At 42.1% G+C, this 21,487-nt stretch overlaps 1 protein-coding gene across 9 annotated transcripts in view; it reads right to left on the reverse strand.

The window, feature by feature from the left end:
- The window catches only part of ELL2 (elongation factor for RNA polymerase II 2), a 134,734-nt gene extending 117,527 nt beyond the window's left edge, over window positions 1–17,207 (reverse strand). For 7 of the 9 annotated variants that reach the window (XR_009539537.1, XR_009539538.1, XR_009539536.1 and 4 more), the window contains exon 1: window positions 16,931–17,207. Coding sequence is in view for 2 of the 9 variants with exons in the window: in XM_060143293.1 (XP_059999276.1) it covers window positions 16,931–17,077 (147 nt within the window). In the remaining 7 variants the exon portion in view is untranslated. The remainder of the gene's footprint in view (window positions 1–16,930) is intronic. The other 2 variants (XM_060143296.1, XM_060143297.1) reach the window with 2 other exon arrangements.
- Window positions 17,208–21,487: the final 4,280 nt, after the last annotated feature.

Raw genomic sequence — 21,487 nt, forward strand, 5'->3', positions numbered from 1 at the left:
AGTGTTTCACGGAAAGCAGCTCTTTCAGTCATGTGTAAGAAAGACAGAGATCAACTGGGGCTAGGGAAAAGGATTAGACACCAGCTCCAGGAAATGTTTTATTTAGGAACACTCTAGTGATAAAGGCCTAAATTAGTATGGCTTCGTCTGGAGCAAACAGGAGATGGTGCAATGAGCAGACCTTCCCAAGAAAGAATGATAAAATGTGATGAAAGCTTGAATATCAGGTGTACATGCGCACATATGCACAAAAGAAGCAAAGGTGGCTCAGGGCTCTCAATCATCATCTGGGGCCTGTCTGCCCCAGACTCCCTCATATTAAGCTTAGTCTTTACTTTGAAAGCTCCTAGCCTGTTTCAGGTCCCTATCACCAAGCACCTAGACAAAGGCCTTCCTCCCTTCCTTCAATTCCTTCCAAATGGCTACTCATTCAAATAGCTAGCAGAAGCTTTCTCAGATACCACCCTCAGCATGTAACATAGCCTGCAGTGGGTTCTATCAAAGCAAAACAAACTCCTCCACGTAGAAAGCAGACAGTCCAACTATAGGACCAACCAATTTCATCTTCCACTTCCCAACTGTGGCTAAGCAGTGTTAACCTTTTTCAGTCTGTTTGTTTTATAAACAATTTCCTCTCTATTTCTACCTCCTATTTATCTGTTCTTTCAACCTGGCATACCTTCCCAAACACTATTTTGCCAATCCATACTAATCACTTAACATTCAAGCTTAAGATTAATTTCCTCAGCTAGGCCTTGTTTTAGATAAATCAGAAATCAAAGACTCAATGAGTTTAAGGACCCAATGCAGGTAAATGTGAAAGAGACTGGGTGTAAAGCAACAGGGCCGTGGCGAGTACCTGGGGAATGAATGCCCAGCTGAGAAAGGACTCAAATTTTAAAATGTTAAACCTTTTTCTCACCAAACAAAACACTGCTGCCACCATTTTGCTAACTCTGAACTATGCCCACTTTAGCTACCATTAGCTATTGTTTTTTCCAGATGCCTGTGTCTATCGTACCACTACACTGGGGGTGTATTTCTTTCATAGGTTTTCTTACTCCTAGTTGTTATGATACAAAAGAGTCTAACACATATTTAACTTACAAGTATTTATCTACATTATGATAGAAAAAGTATTATAAAATCACTTTGGCTATGTTCTCTTTATATATGCGGTATACAACTATATGCATTATATACTTTATAGATTACTATTCTGGGTTGTATGGACAAAACAATACCACTATGCTTTACATCAACTTACGGATTCTCAAGAGTAATTTTTTTTAAATATAAATTTATTTATTTAGTTTTGGCTGCATGGGGTCTTTATTGCTGCACACGGGCTTTCTCTAGTTGCGGTGAGCAGGGGCTACTCTTCATTGCAGTGTGCAGGCTTCTCACTGTGGTGGCTTCACTTGTTGCAGAGCACAGGCTCTAGGCATGCGGGCTTCAGTAGTTGTGGCTCGTGGGCTCTATCCAATCTTTTGCTTCATGACCTGAATTTAGAACCTAACCTCCTGATATGCTTAGAGTTCTATCTGTATTGCTTGATTCCTCAACAAAAACGATAACTTGTTTTTGTTTACATAGTTTTGTAATGTACAGAGTATTTTTATATCCACAGTCTCAAGTGAGGCCTCCTAAAACCAGCCGTGGGTGGTAGGAAGACATCATCATCCCCCATTTCAGAGGGAGATAAACGAGTCTCCAACAGGCAAAGTTCATTGCTCAGAATCACCAAGCTAGTGGTTAGCAGAGTTGGACCTCAAATCCAGACTTCTGAATTTCAAATACAGTACCCTTTCCTTATCTTGCCTCTGTAACAGGTTACCTCCTAGGGCTGAACATGAAAAGCACTTAAATGCTCATTCAATTCTTCTGGCATTTTGTTTCCAAAGAAAATGAATTTTATAAAATCATTATAATTTCCAAGGTTCAGCTTCTGATTAAATAAAAACTAAAAAAAACAGTTTTGTTTTTTTTTTTCTGTAAGGACCATGTATAGTAAAGGAACATATATAAATATTTGTGTTAACATTTTTCATTAAAAAAACAAAACCCTCATCTATGGAGTAGTTGTGGGTGCTTATCCAAACAGGATAAACTAGGATTACTGTTGCTGAAAAACTTTAAGATATCTAACAACCTACAAGAGAAAAGTACATAAGAGAACCTCAAATCCTTTATTGATTTTAATCCCAATTTTAGACAAGATGTTAGGTACTATGCTACAGTTCCTGAACGTTTTAAAAAATGCAACAAGAGAGCCAGCTAGAATGCTATACCACTTTTTATGCTTCTGACTACTGTGTCAATGGGAAAGGTACCCGGAATAAGTTCTAAAAGTCAATACCAGGACTTACCTGGTAGTCCAGTGCTATAGAATCCATCTACAATGCAGAGGACGTGGGTTCGATCCCTGGTCAGGGAACTAAGATCCCACATGCTGAGGGGCAAGTAAGCCCGAGCGCCACAACTACTGACCTCATGCACCTCAACTAGAGCCCTCGCTGCAAACTACAGAGCCCACGTGCCCTGGAGCCTGCGTGCCGCAACTAGAGAAGAGAAAACCCACAGGCCACAACTAGAGAGAAGCCCGAGTGCCACAGTAAAGATCCCGCGTACCGCAACGAAAGATCCTGCATGCCACAACTGAGACCTGACGCAGCCAAAAATAAATAAATAATAAATAAATAAATCTTAAAAAAAACTGAACATTTAAAAAATAAATAAAGTCAATACCACTATAAGCAAATGTCTCAAGCATGTTAGTTTTTCACCTAAATGTTTTTTAGTCTAAGTTTAACTGCACAAACATAACCTCAACTCATTGTTTTTTGGGGTTTTTTTTGCGGTACGCGGGCCTCTCACTGTTGTGGCCTCTCCAGACGCGTGGGCTCAGCGGCCATGGCTCACGGGCCCAGCCGCTCCGCGGCATGTGGGATCCTCCCGGACAGGGGCACAAACACGTGTCCCCTGCATCGGCAGGCAGACTCTCAACCACTGTGCCACCAGGGAAGCCCTGTATATTTTTTAATGCAATCCAGTTTTAAAAGATAATGTAATTACAGGTGGCCAAATATGATATGGCATGTTTTAGAATAATGTTTAACTTACTAAGTACAGTTCCATTACATATGGAAGTTCAATAGGACTTCAACTTTTGATTTTTAGCTTTAATTAAATATTTGCACCAACTGGCTCTTTTGAAAATCAAGTAACTCTAGGGTTTAACTGACTAGTACTTGAGCTATAAATAAGATAGTGATCTAGTATCTTCATCCATCCAAGAAACAATGCAGACTGGAACTGGCTAGGGAAACCATTTTGATAAATGCTTTCAACAAGGTGATGTTTTATAGTCAAAAGATTCTGTTAAACTCTTGGTTGGTTCACTGATTTTAGATTTCCTTGAATTAACCCTCTGTATTTCTCAGAGAATGTAGGGCATTCTTAAGCTTAGAATAAAAGTGTAGCTTAGAATAAAAGTGCTCAAAAGTTTAGTTCTTGACATCTGCCACTATAATAAGCCAATTCTACTGCAATAAAAACTGCTCTATGACCAAAGAAATCTATGTCCACTTATTTCCAGGGACTATGCCTTGTAATATATACGGACTATAAAAGTAATATGTAATTTACTAAGTAATGTTACTAAGTAATTTTAATTGTGCTGAGTAATATTAATTTCTGACACGATTCTTTTAGGGTAGGAGGGAAGAAGCAAAGCTCAGGTTTCTTTGGGGATAAATAAAAGAGAGTTACTTATCCTATAAAAGTTGTTATAACCATCTCTTGATTATTTACATATTGCTTATCCATCCAAATTAAACCTATGGTTACTTTTATTCTATCAACCACTATTGGTTTTGTCAACATACAACCATAAGAAATAGCATTCTGTTCTAGAAAAGAGTGATTTCTCTAAGAAACACATTATAGAGATCTTTCTAAGTTTATTCTCTAAGGTTAGAGATGTACTTGAAATACCTTCAGCTTCCCTTCTGAACCCATAATGGAGCTTTGACTCAACTTAAAGTGAACTCTTTAGTTATTTAAAATTAACCAATAGGTATTTATTAAATACTTCACATTTTATTTGTGTACCTAAGCTGCATTATAAGTCAAGCTAAAGATAGTGCAAAAAGGGCTTCCCTGGTGTGGCACAGTGGTTAAGAATCCGCCTGCCAATGCAGGAGACATGGGTTCAAGCCCTGGTCCGGGAAGATTCCCACATGCCACAGAGCAACTAAGCCTGTGCACCACAACTACTGAAGGCCGCACGCCTAGAACCTGTGCTCCTCGACAAGAGAAGCCACCGCCATGAGAAGCCCACGCACCTCAACGAAGATCAGCCCCCGCTTGCCACAACTAGAGAAAGCCCACATGCAGCAGCGAAGACCCAAGGCAGCCAAAAATAAAATAAATTAATTTAAAAAAAGAATATTTAAAGATAGTGCAAAAAAATTTTCCAAAGTCAAATATAATTTTGGAATTTTGTGTCAAAACCAGAAAACTGTCTATAAATGGTGATGGGTCAGGTGACTGCTTTAAGTGAGATTGTTTTACGAAATGATTATAGCCACCTAGTTACTATTTACTGAGCGCTTAAAATGTGTCAGGCCAGTGTAATCACTTTTACTATCACCTGTGGGAATTCTCAGAACACCCTTGTGGAGTAGATACTATTATTTCCACAGGATTCCACAGGTAAATCCTGTGAAATCACATACGGTTACACAGCTAATAAGTGACCTGGAGCTCAAACCCTGGCCTATCTCCCTTTAAGAACTAAGCACTCTACACAGCTAGCCTCTCCTGCTCCTCCTTAACAACAGTTATATAAAATGTGAAATATCTGACCGCTACAGAATTAAGAACTGGTAAGAATCAATAGCTCTTTGGGGATCGCTTCTTTGGTTTTGCACTACAACTTAAGGAAAATATCAGGCACTTGAATTTCTTTTCACTTATGCAAGTAAATAGTAAAAAGTATTTATGACTTATCCTGGGATACAATTTAAGATAGATCTTTCTTTCCTAAAAGAGGTACTATACCATTTAAAGAACTGTGGTTATAATTCTTTTATTTAAGAAGTCATTTAATTCTGCTCTTTAAAACATCACCTGATAGAGAAACCAAAGACTATCCAATAATTATATTTTAACCACGGTAATAAAAATAAATCTAAGCTGGGAAAGAAGAGGAAGAAAAAAAAAAGATGGAGTATAAGCAGACAGTAGCACAGGAAATCAGTTAATCCTGAAATCAAATATACCCAGCTCTTGTCAAAAGCTGGTAATATGTTTAGTATGTTTAGAATGATAGTATGAATGTGAAATTTTGAGGTAATCCAAAGATACCTTAGTAAACGGTATCTCCTTCTTTGCCCCAATCTTTTATTAGATGCTCCCCCACCCCCCGGGGGAGAGAGAGAGAGGGAGCCATTAAGTTTCACAAAATCTAGTATTTTGCTTTGTCAGTCAATCCAACCTTACACATCGCAGAAACTCCTTCTCTGCAGATTTGGAAGAACCAGATTAAAGAGCATTTGGAATAAAGAATAATTTCTTTCTAGCCTTTACAGCATAGAAAAGAATGAAATATAAAGGAGATTCTCGAAACAGTAGGGAGAAGTCAAAAATCTAATTTATTTAACACAGTCCTTGTTTTTAAAGATAGTTTCTGGAAAACTGTAGCTATCTGCTGCAGGCCAAATTTTAAAAAAATTATTATTGTCTTAAACGTTACTATTCCATACAACTCTTTAAAGGAATATGGAAGGCAAAAATCCAAACTGAACAACCACCTAAAAAGTTACTTACTGTGAACAAACCCTTATAACAATATTTGAAGCATAATATCCCATCATTTTTTTCCAAGAGAGCGCTTAATGTGGACTTTATAATTGTGTAATAAGCTTACATGTCAAATCTAATTATAAATACAAATGAAGATTTGTTCTTTGGGATCATGATCTCTAGTAAAGTATAAGGAGAAACAGTAAAATAAACTTGGATTGGAAGATGGGTATTATTTTTAAAATAGTAGAAATTTGTAAAATGAAGCATCTACAACAAAGGGAGCCATTAGAAGGCTTGAAACTTGGAAACTACATGATCACACACACTTAGTGTTTTAAAAAGATAGCTTTGGCTGCTGTGTGGAGAATGGACTATTGGGGGAAGAGTGGAAGCCTGGAGGCTAGATGGAAGTCCATGGCAGTGGTCCTCAAGAGAGATAATGGTGGCTGGGACTGGAGTCGTGGTGATGGATGAAGTTAGATTTCAGATTTTTGAAGACTGACAGAACTTGCTGATGGATCAACTAAGCCAAGAAAAGAGGATATAAAATCAAGGAATACTAGTCAATTACTAGTCAACTGGTGATGAGTACTGCCACTTACTGAAATGGGGAACACTCATGAAGATGTAGGTTTGAAGGGTGAAATCAAGAGTTGTGCTTGGCAAAAATAAACTCAAAATGGATTAAAGACTTAAATGTAAGGCCAGACACTATAAAACTCTTAGAGGAAAACATAGGCAGAACACTCTATGACATAAATCACAGCAAGATCCTTTTTGAGCCACCTCCTAGAGAAATGGAAATAAAAATAAACAAATGGGACCTAATAAAACTTAAAAGCTTTTGCACAGCAAAGGAAAACATAAACAAGATGAAAAGACAACCCTCAGAATGAGAGAAAATATTTGTAAATGAAGCAACTGACAAAGGATTAATCTCCAAAATTTACAAGCAGCTCATGCAGCTCAATATCAAAAAAACAAACAACCCAATCCAAAAATGGGCAGAAGACCTAAATAGACATTTCTCCAAAGAAGATATACAGATTGCCAACAAACACATGAAAGAATGCTCAACATCACTAATCATTTGAGAAATGCAAATCAAAAATACAATGAGGTATCACCTCACACCGGTCAGAATGGTCATCATCAAAAAATCTACAAACAATAAATGCTGGAGAGGGTGTGGAGAAAAGGGAACCCTCTTGCATTGTTGGTGGGAATGTAAATTGATACAGCCACTATGGAGATCAGTATGGAGGTTCCTTAAAAAACTAAGAATATAGAGTCTGTCATACAGAGTGAAGTAAGTCAGAAAGAAAAAGACAAATACCGTATGCTAACACATATATATGGAATTTAAGAAAAAAATGTCATGAAGAACCTAGGGGTAAAGCAGGAATAAAGACGCAGACCTCTTAGAGAACGGACTTGAGGTTATGGGGAGGGGGAAGGGTGAGCTGTGACAGGGCGAGAGAGAGTCATGGGCATATACACACTAACAAACGCAGTAAGGTAGATAGCTAGTGGGAAGCAGCCGCATGGCACAGGGATATTGGCTCGGTGCTTTGTGACAGCCTGGAGGGGTGGGATGGGGAGGGTGGGAGGGAGGGAGACGCAACAGGGAAGACATATGGGAACATATGTTTATGTATGACTGATTCACTTTGTTATAAAGCAGAAACTAACACACCATTGTAAAGCAATTATACCCCAATAAAGATGTTAAAAAAAAAAAACAAAAAAAAAAACAAAAAAACCCAAAAAAAAACAACAAAAAAAAACTAAGAATAGAACTACCATATGAACCAGCAATCCCACTACCAGGCATATACTCTGAGAAAACCATAATTCAAAGAGTCATGTACCACAATGTTCACTGCAGCACTATTTACAATAGCCAGGACATGGAAGCAACCTAAGTGTCCATCGACAGATGAATGCGTAAAGAAGATGTGGTACATATATACAATGGAATATTACTCAGCCATAAAAAGAAACAAAATTGAGTTATTTGTAGTGAGGTGGATGGACCTAGAGACTCTCATACAGAGTGAAGTAAGTCAAAGAGAAAAACAAATACCGTATGCTAACACATATATATGGAATCTAAAAAAAAAAAAAAGGTCTGAAGAACGTAGGGGCAGGACAGGAATAAAGACGCAGATGTAGAAAATGGACTTGAGGACACGGGGAGGGGGAAGGGTAAGCTGGGATGAAGTGAGAGTGGCATGGACATACATACACTACCAAATGTAAAATAGATAGCTAGTGGGAAGCAGCCACATAGCACAGGGAGATCAGCTAGGTGCTTTGTGACCACTTAGAGGGGTGGGGTGGGGGGAGGGTGAGAGGGAGACGCAAGAGGGAGGAGATATGGGGATATTTGTATATGCATAGCTGATTCACTTTGTTATAAAGCAGAAACTAATACACCATTATAAAGCAATTATACTCCAATAAAGATGTTTAAAAAAAAGGAATTGTGTTTGGGTCTGTTAAGTTTAGATAACCTATTAAACTTTGATAAAGAGATCAGGTGTTGAAAATTAGTGCCTGGAAATGGAGGAAGGTCAGAGCTGGAGATAAATATTTGGAGGTCGTTAACATATAGATGACATTTAAATCCACAGGACTAGATGAGCTCACCTAGGGAAGTGAATAGATAAAGAGAAGGGAACTGGGATCTCCAACTTTCAGAGGCCAGTCAAGCAGCGGATAATCAGCAGAGGAGACTGACAAAGAATGGCCAGGGAAGTGGGAGGAAAATCAGGAAAGTGTTTCTAGCAGGAAGGAGTAGTCAACTGGATGGCATGATGCTGAGGTCAGGTAAGACAGGAACAGAGAGATGACCACTAGATTTGACAACAAGGGACCTAGTCAGGTGCAATCTCAGGGATGTGATGGACACAACCCAGCTGGAGTGGGCTGAACAGAGGATGGGAGATGAAAAAGCAGACACTATTTCTCAGACATATCCTCAAACATAATCCTCTCTTTAGGTGTCCCCTTGCACAGAGACTTTATTGTATGTATGTATGTATGTATGTATGTATGTATGTATGTATTATATCTGCTTGTTTCTACTAAGGTACGAGCACTTTCTGGACCATCCCTGACTTATTCAACTTTATATATACAGTGCCTAGTACTATGCCTGGCACATATCAGAAGATAAACAAACACTGGCTAAATGAATAAATGCATATTTGACAGTTATAGGTATAATTCCTGTTCCTACCTCTTAGTCTTTTATTAAAGAAAAATACATCTCAAGACACTCAACTGAGTTTTTACCACATGGATGTGTTTTCTGGCTATCTGAGGCATCATGGTTTCCAACAATGAAAACCAAAAGCCATGATACTACGTAAATGTCTTTTAAAAATCTGCTAACATGTAAATTTACAAGTAAGCATATTTAGATCCTAAAGTATCTCAAAGAATCTTATTTGAAAGTTCATGCCTGGCTCCACCCTTGAACAAGCTCACTCTTCATGGGAAAAGTCTTCTAGCTAAGGTTATCTCCATGGACCATGAACCAAGTGCCCATAACTAGTCCATGACAATGTATATGTATAACAGAAGTTTCATGTACTCATGATTATTTTTTGGTTTGTTTTTCACAAACTGTCAAACAAAAAAAAGAGAATCAAAACACCAAAACAGAAATGAAAGTAATCTGGAAGTGAAAACACTGACCCTTGCAAGGCCTTTAGGAATCTTTTAAAAATGATGCTTGAAATGTAAATCCAGGCACATTGTAGAGAGTTACTTAATGTTTCAATAATCACTTGGGACAGAAACCATGGAAAGTATGATCTTCACGTTAAAATCAAATTCAATTTTCATATCATCTGTACTCTACGACAGTCTTAAGTGCAATTTATAGAGAACGTTATTGGATAAGGGAAGCCTATAAAAATCCGAGCAAAATTTGAAAATCCCTGTTCAAAACCAAAATTTCTTCCACCTAATAATTTCAACTTCCCCCAAAACATTACCAATCCCCAAAATTTCCATCCAAATGGAAAAGTTTGAGACATGTAAATAATATGGCATTGTTCTAGTCTAGCCTCAGACCCAAATATACTTCTCAAATATAAAACATCTAATCAAACCTAAGTCTAGTCACCAAACAACAGACTGAGTGAACGTCCACTAAAATGGTACTTTATCTCCCCCACCCCACCCCACCCTCCCAATAGCTTCTGATTTCCCTTTTTTTTTACTAAGGGTACCCCTCCTAGTGCTGATGGCTAGAAATTTCCATTTAACCCTGTTCCTTTAAAATCTGTTATTGAGTTCTATAGATTCTATTCATCTGTAATGTCTTGTCTCTCACTAGCATCAGTTTAGATCCCACTCATCTCTGACCTGGACCACATACTTCCTCCTAACTTGTCTACTGCCTTCCAGATTCATCTTATACTCATCATGCACACTGAGGCCAGTATAATCCTAAAGCATTAGCTCAAATCACCTTAAATTTCTACTCAGTGTCTCTCCAGTTTTGAGAGAATAAACTCCAACCTGCTCCAGTCTCCCTTTCCTCTTAAATCCAACTATATTTTCTCCAACACTCGAGGTTAAGTGGAACAAGGGTCTTCCTTGCAATTCTCAAAGCCTGCCTTAGCTTTTCTACTGCTGTCCTTTCCTTTCCTGTGCCATTCCTTCTGCTGGAGATGTGATTCCCCCCATCTAGTCTCTGCCTGTTAAAATCCTAAAACCCAAAGATGTTTTTTAGACCAATAACATATAGGATCCCCAACAAGAAAGAAACTTATGCTCTTTGTCTAACAACCTAGTTATTATTGAACTAGTAGCAAATGCTCTGACTACTGAGTTCAATTCAAGGTGCTAATTTGATTCATGGATCTTTACGGAGCATATAGTCTAATTAATAAGATTCTCTCTTTTTATATCCTATATTAAATTGCTAGCCATGAGATTCCAGGTTTGGCCTTTGCTGGCAAAATATTAGTGGAAGCCCTTAAACCAGTTCTTCCTAAAGATTTAACGTGGCTCTAAAGTGCCATAATGCCACAACCAAAATAGTTAGATATGTAGATAAATTGAAAGGAAGGGAGGGAGGGAAAGAAAAGAAAGCAATTCTCCATAAATCTGACCTGATTTATGCCATGTTTTTCAGCTTCAATTTGGCTGTAGAGACACAGTCATTAATTTACTGTATTCTACTCCAGACCTGCTTTTCTAGATTTTTGCATTAAGTCATGGGAAATGTCCTATGGAGCTGAGGTATGCAGGAGAGTCAAATGTGCTGTGGTTATATACATGCTCTTTTCTTTATTCTAAAACTCAGCTCACCTTACATGAAGAAATGCCCATATCATCACATTTTAGGGACATCTTCTCAAACACTCCAAATACATTTGACTCAAACTGGCAAATAACTGGGCTGAACTCTGGTGCCACGGTCCTGAGCCTCTCTGTAGTCACAGCAAGTTGTTAAAAATGACCCAGCAGTGGTTCTCCTGAAATTCTCATTTTTCTCACTTTGCCGGCTTTATCACAAATTACCTAATAAGCGCTATGTGCACAGCTTCCATAGTTTTTCACAAGTGCAAATGGAGCAAATGGAAAAGTTGGATCTGGTGACTGTCCTTGATAAGCTTTCCTGTAAATCATTCCGAGAATTTTACACCCCTTTCCTTTTAAATTCTTTTGTTGAACATGTTCCAATCCTTCACATATGTTCTTTCTTTCTCCTCTCAGTTCTGGTGCCAAGGTTCCCTGTCTATCTCTTTAGGCAATCTGGCTACTGCTTTTCACTAGGAGGAGCACCCTTCTTTGCACTGAACACCTGATCAGCTGAAAAAACTTTTCAAACACTTATTGCAAAATGGGGCACAAACTTGACTTTACTTGATAAAAAGCATTTTAATATCAAGTTCAGCCTGAAGATGGGTCTAAGTTAAAGTCAATAAGATTAACTTATTTTAATTAAAACTGGCTATATTTAAACACTGCAACAAAAGGAATCTGCTAAGGCAAACCTCATTGTTTTACTTAGTAAACATGTCAGCAGCAGTGGCAGCTCTGTGCTGGCAGGTCTGGATGCTTGAGTGGTGCCTTAAGGAGAACAGGGTCTTCTATATTTGTAAAAGCAGATTATTGAACACACATGTACACACTCAAAATTGTTTGAGGGCAGGCACAAAAACGAAGAGATAGGAAAAAGTAAGGTATGAGTCTTTTTGTGCCTTAAACCACAATGAGTCAAATGCTGATATGTTCATGAGGTAAAAAGAACGGAAAGGAGAGGATATCTCCTACTCCATGACCTGTGGGATCGGTGATTTTATAAGATCACGGAACACATTAAAGGGAGCTATTGTGAAGAACAGTAACTTTAGAGGTTTACATAAGACTTTATGCTTTGACTGGAAATAACAGTATCTAGTAATACTGAAAGAGACTGAATTCCTCATGCAAAATTAAATGTAAGTATATTTGTACAAATTTTCAAAACACTACCATTTTCCTAGAAGACACTAATCAAAGCAGGGAAATTTAAAGCCAATAATTGGAGTTGGCAAGAGAATGTGTTAACAGAATCCTTCTTAAAGTCATCTCCTTTCTCATCTCCAGGCATAGAGAATGAATGGCCCCTGCTTCCAGATGCATCTATGCAAGACTTTTTATGTAATAGTTGGATAAACATGACAGTATTATTTGAGCCACCACCTTTGAAACTTTGAGTAAACATTAAAAAAAAATCAACAGGCTCAGCAATAAGAGAATCTGAAAACAAAATTTTGATAAGATTTTTGTTACTACCAAATGAGTTACTCAAATGTCAAAATAAAGCCAGCTACAAATTACTGAAGGAATTGGCTAAAATAAATTTTAGAATTTTGAGGTTTAATTTGAAATAGTTTTAGGATACATTTGGGAGAAATATGTAATTACAGTAACATATGCTCATTTAAAATATGTGAGGCTTATATAGACCACAAATTCAGACATCAGTTTAGAATGACTATAAAGTTGTAATATGTGATTTTTATTTAGTAACCTGTACCTTCATTCAAAATAACCTATCTATAGGAAAAAAAAAGTAGTTTTGCAATATATACTAAATATCTGTGTAAGTATTCTGAGTTCATTCTGCAAACCATGAAAATAACTTTCCAGTTAACACTTTTTTATATATATAATCAACTTGAAACTGTCTCTGTATTCAAACTGAGTGGAAAACAACTTTTAGAAGATATTTACTCCAACTATAACTCCCATTCCTGGAATCACAATGTCTCTATCCCGCACCCCAATCTCTGTTTAAAAGGTTCTCAAGTTAGCTTTCCTCATTTCTTCTCTAAAAATAGAAAACTTGAGTAATGAAGGTCAATTAGGTTTGTTTGTCTTTCAAAACAGTGAGGAATTGTTTCTAATTAAAAGATTGTTTCCATGAACTCTAATAAGTTCAGATACTTGCTCAATTATATCTAAAGAACATCTGTATTTAGCCTAAGTCATAGTTTCCTAAAATTCTTAAATTTACCTCCCTGAAGTCTTAGGTCAAGTGGATTAATTTAGGACAGTAAATCCAATGGACAAAATAATCTAGATAAAAATAACTCTCTGATGCTTAATTTAGGAAATTAACCTGTTGAAATTTCTGGCTCTTAGAAAGTCATCAGAAGAGGAGGCATAACAGTCGTAACATTGCATGGGCCAAAGCCACTTGGAGGCCACTTGTCAAGCATCAAGCACCTTCCTATCTAAGCACAGGAATGGTAGGAGCAATTTTATATGAGAAGTTAAAGCCATCCTGCCCCCCTCCCCAGGAGAGAATAGAAACTTCTCCCTGACTAGCCAATGCATTCCAACATTTTTCCAAACGCAGCTACAATTTAAAGTTAGGAGCCCTAATTTGATAAGGGTGGAAAGTGAAAGCGTAAAAGACCAAGTATGTATCCTTCTACTGGAGGAGAAAAGCTCGGCCATATGCCCACTGCTGGCAACTTTACCGTGTTGATGGGGGAGCCGTGGTCTGGCCCTAGTCAGGAGGTGGGACACTGAGGACACATTGTGGGAGACTTGGCTGAACACACCAGAGGATACTGTAGTAAGTTCCAACAGTACCTCATTTCTTTTTCTTCTGTCTCTTCCCACTTTTCAGCTGTCTGAAGTTAACAGTCTCACCCCAAATCCTGCTTTTCCAAGCCCCTTAAGAAGTGTTTCTGTGGCCAAAGTGACAGTGAGGCCTGGGGACAGGAACTGGTTAAGTCAGAAACAAGGCAGTGTCCAACTGCAACGGCCAAGTCAGCTTATTTCTTCCTCCTCTCCCTGCATAGTACTGCTTCTACTACCAACTTTTAGAAGAAAAGGAATCCACGGATTGTCTCAATCTACCTGGGTCCAACTCAGAAGGGTAGAGGGAGTTGGAAAAGTCTTCTCCCTTTCCCTTCTCTGCCTCTGTACAGATTGACTAGATACATTAATTTGCATGCACAGAGATGGAAACAGATGGTAATGATATTAATAGGCAATAGAAGTAGTCAGGAGCAAGGAAAGCCATTGACTTTGGTACCTTTGACTGTAAAAATAAATAAATATAACTTAAAAAAAATCAAGAACTAAGTGGTGGGTTGGAAGAGGAAGAATTTTTGATCTGCTGTTTCTTAAGACAGTGGTATATATGTGGAGCTTTTAGAATCCAAGCATTCCAACTTTAATCCCAAGCACGTAAACACTAAGGTGCAGGAGGCAGAAATGAAGGGAGAAAAACAAACAGCATTCTCAGTGAGCACTGGGGGCTTCTCTGCCACCTCTCTCTCCCTGGGTACCATCCCTTCCCTGTGCGGGCCTCCTCACCCACCTCTTCCGGGTCAGTGTCTGTCAATCTTGTTGTGATCAGCTGTACAGTATGCCAGTTGTCCCCCCAAGGTGGCTGGTTGACCTACTGTCCCCAGAGATGCCTCTCCCCACCCCTGTGTGTCAGTCTTTATCTGCTCCCTGGGTCTGTTTCTGACTGGAGGTTGGCCTCCTCCTGCTGGCCTCTTCCTCTCCGGTGTTTTTCTCTTTACATACCCTGACCTACCTTCTTCCCACTGTCATTCCTTCCCACACCCTCCTCTTGGAACAGGCAAGCTTATCTCTCCATCTTGCAGGGCTGAGTTTCTCTCCAGTGTCTGCCCCTGTGTCCCTCTGCCTGCCTATCTGGCTTCCCCCAGATGGGCCTCCCACTCCATGCTGGTGCTGGTCTCTTCCCTGCAGATGCACCTGTCTGCGAGTAGCTACTGACACATGCAGTTTTTATTTCTTGTAGTTCCTCGCATTCCTATTGCTGTGTGACTTCCCAGTCATACATGAGACCCTCTTTCCCTGAGACTTCATGGTGTGTAGGAAAAGTATCTTTCTCCCTGTGCATGCACTCCTCCCTCCACCCCCGAGTCTGAGTGTTTTTCGCCTATGCTTCTCTGGTGGGTAACTCATATGTCCTGGAATGTACATCCATGTGTCCACTCAATTCTGTGAGTGCCATCCTGAGGGCATGCTCATTTCTGAGTCTCTCCTGCTGTTTACATGTACACTATCATGTGAGCTCATGTACTCCTCAAGCTGTGCACAACTGTGTGCCTCCTCCTGTGTGCATGCTTATGTAGGGGCCCCCTGAAGGTAAGTCTCCCTTGGCCCAGGTTCACACCTCTCCTGCGGTTTTGCCTCCAACTCTGGGCCTTCCTTCCAAGCATTTAAAGGGCCTGGCACTAGTGGGAGCTCAACAGATGTTAATTCCTTTCTCCACTTTTATCTGAATAACTATGAGCGTGTCTGGGTATCCCTCTGGCCCTGCTTTATGAGATCAGTTAATCGGAGCGTGTTTCCTTGACATGGACTTGGCTATTTGTCGGGATACCCTGTGGGTTCTCTGCTCCACGGACGGTCTCTCTTCTCAGAGTGACTGTTACCGGTCCCTCATATGGTATATCCCTCCCCTTATGCGATGCGTCCACTGTCTCCCTCACTCATTCACAGTACTGCATCTCCATAAACGGCTTCCCTAGGCACTCCGGTTGCGGCGTTTCTTCGCTATGCCTCCCACTCTATCCCTCACTTTTTTTTTTTTTTTTTAAACGTGAAAACGCGTCCCTGGATTTGTCCTCCAACTGCCGAGTACGTGAGCCTTCGCTGTGCTCGAGTTCTGTGTGTCCATGGATCTCTCTCCGGGACGCGGTGCGGGGTGAGAAACCCGAGTCTGCCCGGGACGCAGTGTATCCCCGCCCCCGCCCCCGCCCCGGACCCTCGATCCAAGTTTCCAAGTCTGTGAATCCGCCTCAGACGCGAGCGACGCGTCTGTCGCGTATGAGGAGCCACGGAGACTCTCTCTCCTCAGTAACCGATGTCTCTGCTCCCGGGTGAGCGCTGGCTGTGTGTGGCTCTCGCTACGCGGTGTTGTGTCTCTGGGAACGCGAAGCGCCCGTGTGCCCGAGTCTCTGGAAGTGTAAGGTGTGTCCCCCTCCTCCCTCATACGCGGACTGTCTGTGCCTCAGCCTTTCCGAGTACACGGTGTGCCCCCCGCCCCCATAAGCTCAGCGCCTGTATCCCCAAGTTCTTGCGAGTACAATGTGTATCGCACCTTCATACGCGGAGCGCCTGTGTCCCGGTCTCTGCTGGTCCGCGGTGGTACCCCCAAAACGCGGACGATTAGTGCCCGCCGGTCCTCTCGGGTTCGTTACCCGGACGCTGCCCTCTGACCCCTCCCCACCCCCCCGACACGCCGTGGGCAGAAGAGCCATCTCACTCGTCTCCCTGTTGCCTTTCTCCCTCACTGGGACAGAAAAGGCTAGAAAACCCGGGCGCCGTCGGAAAGTCCCGCAGCGGCTGCGCAGCCGAGCCAGGGCTGCGGCTGCCTCGGCCCCGCCGCCAGGGGCCGCCCGCCCGCCCGCCTCCCAACGCCCAAGCGCCCAGCTGGCCCGGGACGGCGGCGTCAGCGACCCTGCCCGGTCCTGCCCAGCCCTGCCGCCGTGGGCGCTGACGGCGAGCCCCTGCTCCACCGGCCTCAAGCCAGGTGCCGGTGGCAGGGAGAGGCGCGGCGGGGCGGCGAGGGACGCCCTCTTCCTTCCCGAGCCCGGCCACCTGCCCAGCTCACCTCGTGGCTCTGGTAGGTCTCGAGCGCGCGGATCGCCGTCTCGGTGAGCTTCACATGCAGTACGGTGGTGTTGTCCTGTCCCAGCCTCCCGCACGACAGCCCATAGCGCTGCTCCTCCCGCAGGCCCGCCGCCCCCCCTGCCGCCATCTTAAACTCCCCGGGGTGCCGCCGCCGACGCCGCTCGGGCTCTAGCCTCCACTGCGGCCGCGGCTGCTCGGGCTTCTGCAGCCGCCGCCACAGCTACGGCCATCCCGCTGCTGACGTACTGTCATATACTGCGCGCAGCCAGACCTCGGGCTGCCACCGCCGCCACCCGCCCCACCCTCCGGCCTCGTGCCCCGCCCCGGGCTCGTCTCATTGGCCCCGGTCCCCTCAGAGCCGTCCTCATTGGCCGCCCTCCACTCTCACGGGGGCGGAGCCCAAAGTCGCTGGAGTTTGCTCCCGGGACGGGACGTCCGAGAGGTAAGAGGCTGACGTCGAGGTGACGCGCCAACTTAATCGCACCTGACGTCACGTCTGGTCGTCTTGGCCCACTGGCCGCTATTGGCCAGGCTGGTTTGGGGGATCCCCTGCTAATTGGGTGTCCAGATTGCCTGGTCTGGTTACCTGGGGTCGAAGCCCCGCCCCTTGGGGGTATAGTAGTAGAGAGCCGGAGTGTAGGGGGGAGTCTCTTCCTGCGCTGGTGGTCCTTGGAGAGGAGGATTCCCACCCCGAATGTGAGGCCAAGTAAGGACTTCGTCCCCCGACGGCTGCGTTAGTTTGTGGAGTAGGATGTGTGCGTGTGAGGGAGGTCGCTGTAGGCTGAGTCACTGGAGAGTCTCTCCTCAAAACTCATTGCTATTGCTGTGAGACCGAAATGGGGGAGGGTGCCCTTCTCCGTCATTTCACCCTAAATTTGAAATTAGTGAGTTGGCCCTTGGTTTTAAGAGTTTCTGCTAGATTGTGTGGAGCATCTTATGTACAACACCATGCCTAAAGGTTAAATCCCTTTGGTGTGGTGGGCATAGTACTAAAGAAAACGGAATTTAAAGGTTTTTCCCACGCCATGCCCTGTTGTGATCCCAGAGAAACGGTATTCCGTTCCTTTAGAGTTCGCCATAGGAACAGGGTTGTGCCTTTCTATGGGACTTGGAGCGGCAGTTAGGATTTTCCTTTCAAAGGGCAGGAGAAGACTGTAAGCGTCCTTGACCTAAATTAAGAGAAACAGCGACATCATTCTCCGGTTCGTTTGGGTTCTGTCCATTTCATTTGACAGGGATGTGGGAAAACCTAGAGTTTAAGCTATTGATGTTAACCGTAGGAGATGGGTGTGTGAGGGGCTGCGGAGGCTGGGCATACTTTCCGTTCCTCGCGATGCTCCATGTGTAGGCGTGGCTAAAGGAGGAAGCCTAATCAGGAGCCCTCTTCAGGCTGTGTGTGGAGGGACTGACAGGCTTCCCGTCAGAGAGGATGAGTTAACAGGGTGATCAGCACCACCAGATATAAACAAACCGTTCAAAGGCTTGAAACTGTAGCAAGGCAGTTTTTAAAAATGATTATTATTTTTAAATTTGAGACGATTTTTGTTTCCCTCAGATTGTAAAACCTTGTTGCGTTTTACAGGGATTCCCCAGAAAAATTATAGGCATTTAATCAGTATTTCCCATACTTTTTAATTGGATAGGGCTATGATTTTCCAGAAAGGTCCAAGTGGGATTGTTTTCATGATTCACCCCCTCTCCTTAATAAATCCTCTAGCCTACATGTACACCAACTCTTGATTCAGACCCTCAAGCATTGTATGTGTATAATACAAATTACAGAACGAATTCTCCTTCCACAGAATATGGGTTAAGTGGAAACATCTGTATTAAGTGTTGTTACATCACAGGAGAACATTTTTAAAATTGATTTAACTTCAATCCACTAGATTTGGCTAGCTGTTAAGGCGTGATTAACACTTGTTAATTTAGTTTACTAGTGTTAATTATCTTAAATTCATTGAATAAATTAAGGCAATCACAAAATTTTTTTTAAAGTCTTATACTTGAATTATTCTTTTTTCCTGTTTGCTTTGCTCTTTGATAGGGAAGGACTGACTGACCACATATCTAAAGTTTTAATTATTTCGGGGTGGGGAGGAGAGTTTGACCAGAACAAGTAAAACCTGTATACCATTGCTTTTCTGGTGAAGGTGGGTAAATCCCCGCCCACATGGCATCTTAACTTGGCCTCCTCTTACTCAGAACTTCTGATGACATCCAAGGGGTGGGGGAGGAGCAAGGGTGGTTTTCACTGTAGTTTTTAAATGTCTGACCCACAGCCCCTTAATAGAAATTGATTTTCTTTTCTTAGTTGTGGTAGGAAAATTTTTCTCATGCTGTATTTTAGTGAGTAACCTAATCTTTCAGTGAGTAATACAGTATATTATTGTAGTGAGTTATTGTTTGTATTTTTCCTCTTTTGAGCATTTTGACTATGGAAGGAAGCAATGAACATGTACAAGACAATAGGGTAGGGGCTTCCCTGGTGGCGCGGTGGTTGGGAGTCTGCCTGCCGATGCAGGGGACATGGGTTCGAGCCCTGCTCTGGGAGGATCCCGCATGCCGCGGAGCAACTGAGCCCGTGAGCCACAACTATTGAGCCTGCGCGTCTGGAGCCTGTGCTCCGCAACAAGACAGGCCACGATAGTGAAAGGCCCGCTCACTGCGATGAAGAGTGGCCCCCGCTTGCCACAACTAGAGAAAGCCCTCGCACAGAAACAAAGACCCAACACAGCAAAAATAAATAAATTAATAAACTCCTATCTCCAACATCTTAAAAAAAAAACAATAGGGTAATCTAGTTGTGTGTCTCTTCATTGCATAGTACACATTATGCCTGCCTGAATCAAATGGGCAAGTTGTGACGCTGATAAGGTTAATTCCTTCTCAGGAGGCTGGTGAAAGTTGCTCTTTGGGAAGTTTGCCACTTTATAGATATTTTCTGTATCATTATTCAGTTTAATTAACAATTATTGATTGCTAAATAAATGTAAAATGCTGTGGAAGATTTAAAAAATAAACAGTGTAGTCTCTTATTTAAAGAGATCTTCTGTTTGAATATGGGGAATGAACCAACAAACTCAAAGTGATTAGAGAATTAGTAAGTGCTAATTTGGGTGGTAGTGTTTATGAGCTTAAAACTTCAAAGAAAGGAGAAGTCTGCAGAAGTTTTGTGGTGGTGTGGAACTTGAACATTTTTTGAGGGTTGAGTAGATAGATTCTAGATAAGTAGAGGTGGTATAGATGGGGAGAGGCCAACTAAAAGTGATCTTAATGATCATTCTAGCTAAACTCATTCATTTTACGAATGAGGAGACTGAGACATTTAATTTAAAAGCAACCTGCCTAGGGGCTTCCCTGGTGGCGCAATGGTTGAGTGTCCACCTGCCGATTAAGAGGACATGGTTCGTGCCTTGGTCCGGGAAGATCCCACATGCCGCGGGGCGGCTAAGCCCGTGAGCCGTGGCCGCTGAGCCTGCGCGTCCGGAGCCTGTGCTGCGCAACTGGAGAGGCCACAACAGTGAGAGGCCCGCGTACCGCAAAAAAAAAAAAAAAAAAAAAAAAAGCAACCTGCTTAACTCATTACAACCAGGAGAGGCAGGGTCTGAATCAGCTTTTTAAGTGTCATTATAGTCACTATATACACTGCGTAGCTATTGTTTGGACTTAATAACTGAGAAGAAATCCGTCTTATATGCTAATTCAGTGGAAGAAAAAAGTGAAAAGGAAGTAACCTTGTTCAGGACTTGCTCCATCTCTGATGTCTAGTGTGCGGTGCAGACAGAGGTTGTGTGAATATCAAGGCCATCGCTGGTCTTCAAGTGCTGGGCCACCCTTCACTCTGGGTTGCCACGTATTTAATGAGCATTGCTTACTTATCCTTTGGAACTGAGGTCACCAGTTCAGATGACTTCAGGGACCATTAGGTACCCGAAATGAGTGAAGTGGCCAGTTTGCCGCAGGGACTGAAGGTGCTGGACTGTGGTGAGCTGGGGGTGTTTAAAGGGCTCAGTGATTTTCTGGTTTGGCTGATTGTTGCCAGGTGAACCTGCAGGGACCCAGTGTTGTCCGATCTTCTAATTTTTCAAGAAAAGCTGTAAATCGAAGATTTTTACATGGGCTTTCTGAGTTTATTTGTTGGCACCTTACTAAAAATGTCAATAAATGTTTTGTGGACGTTCAAAAAGTCTCTTGGCCTGAGTTAGGCCACAGCTTTCTAGTTTTCAGTCTCTGCTTTAGTGCTTTTCAGTGCTGAAGGCCATTCTGTCTTATACACGTCTTAGTAGTTTTGTGAGTTATTTCTTAAAGCCACTTATAAAATAGTTTCTACTAATGTCTTAATACAAGGCAGTGGCTTCTGTTATGAAAAGAGAACACAGACGTTATGGAGTTACAGCTGAGAAGCAGAAAATCTCCTTTCCTTGGACACAGCTGAAGTAGGAGCTTGATGGTTTTAAAGGAACTTCACTAAATGTTCATAGAGAATAAAAGTGAAATACCTACAGAAGGGACATAAATATTTGTTGCCTAAACA

The sequence above is a fragment of the Lagenorhynchus albirostris genome, chromosome 3, assembly GCF_949774975.1.
Source record: "Lagenorhynchus albirostris chromosome 3, mLagAlb1.1, whole genome shotgun sequence".
Taxonomy (NCBI): domain Eukaryota; kingdom Metazoa; phylum Chordata; class Mammalia; order Artiodactyla; family Delphinidae; genus Lagenorhynchus; species Lagenorhynchus albirostris.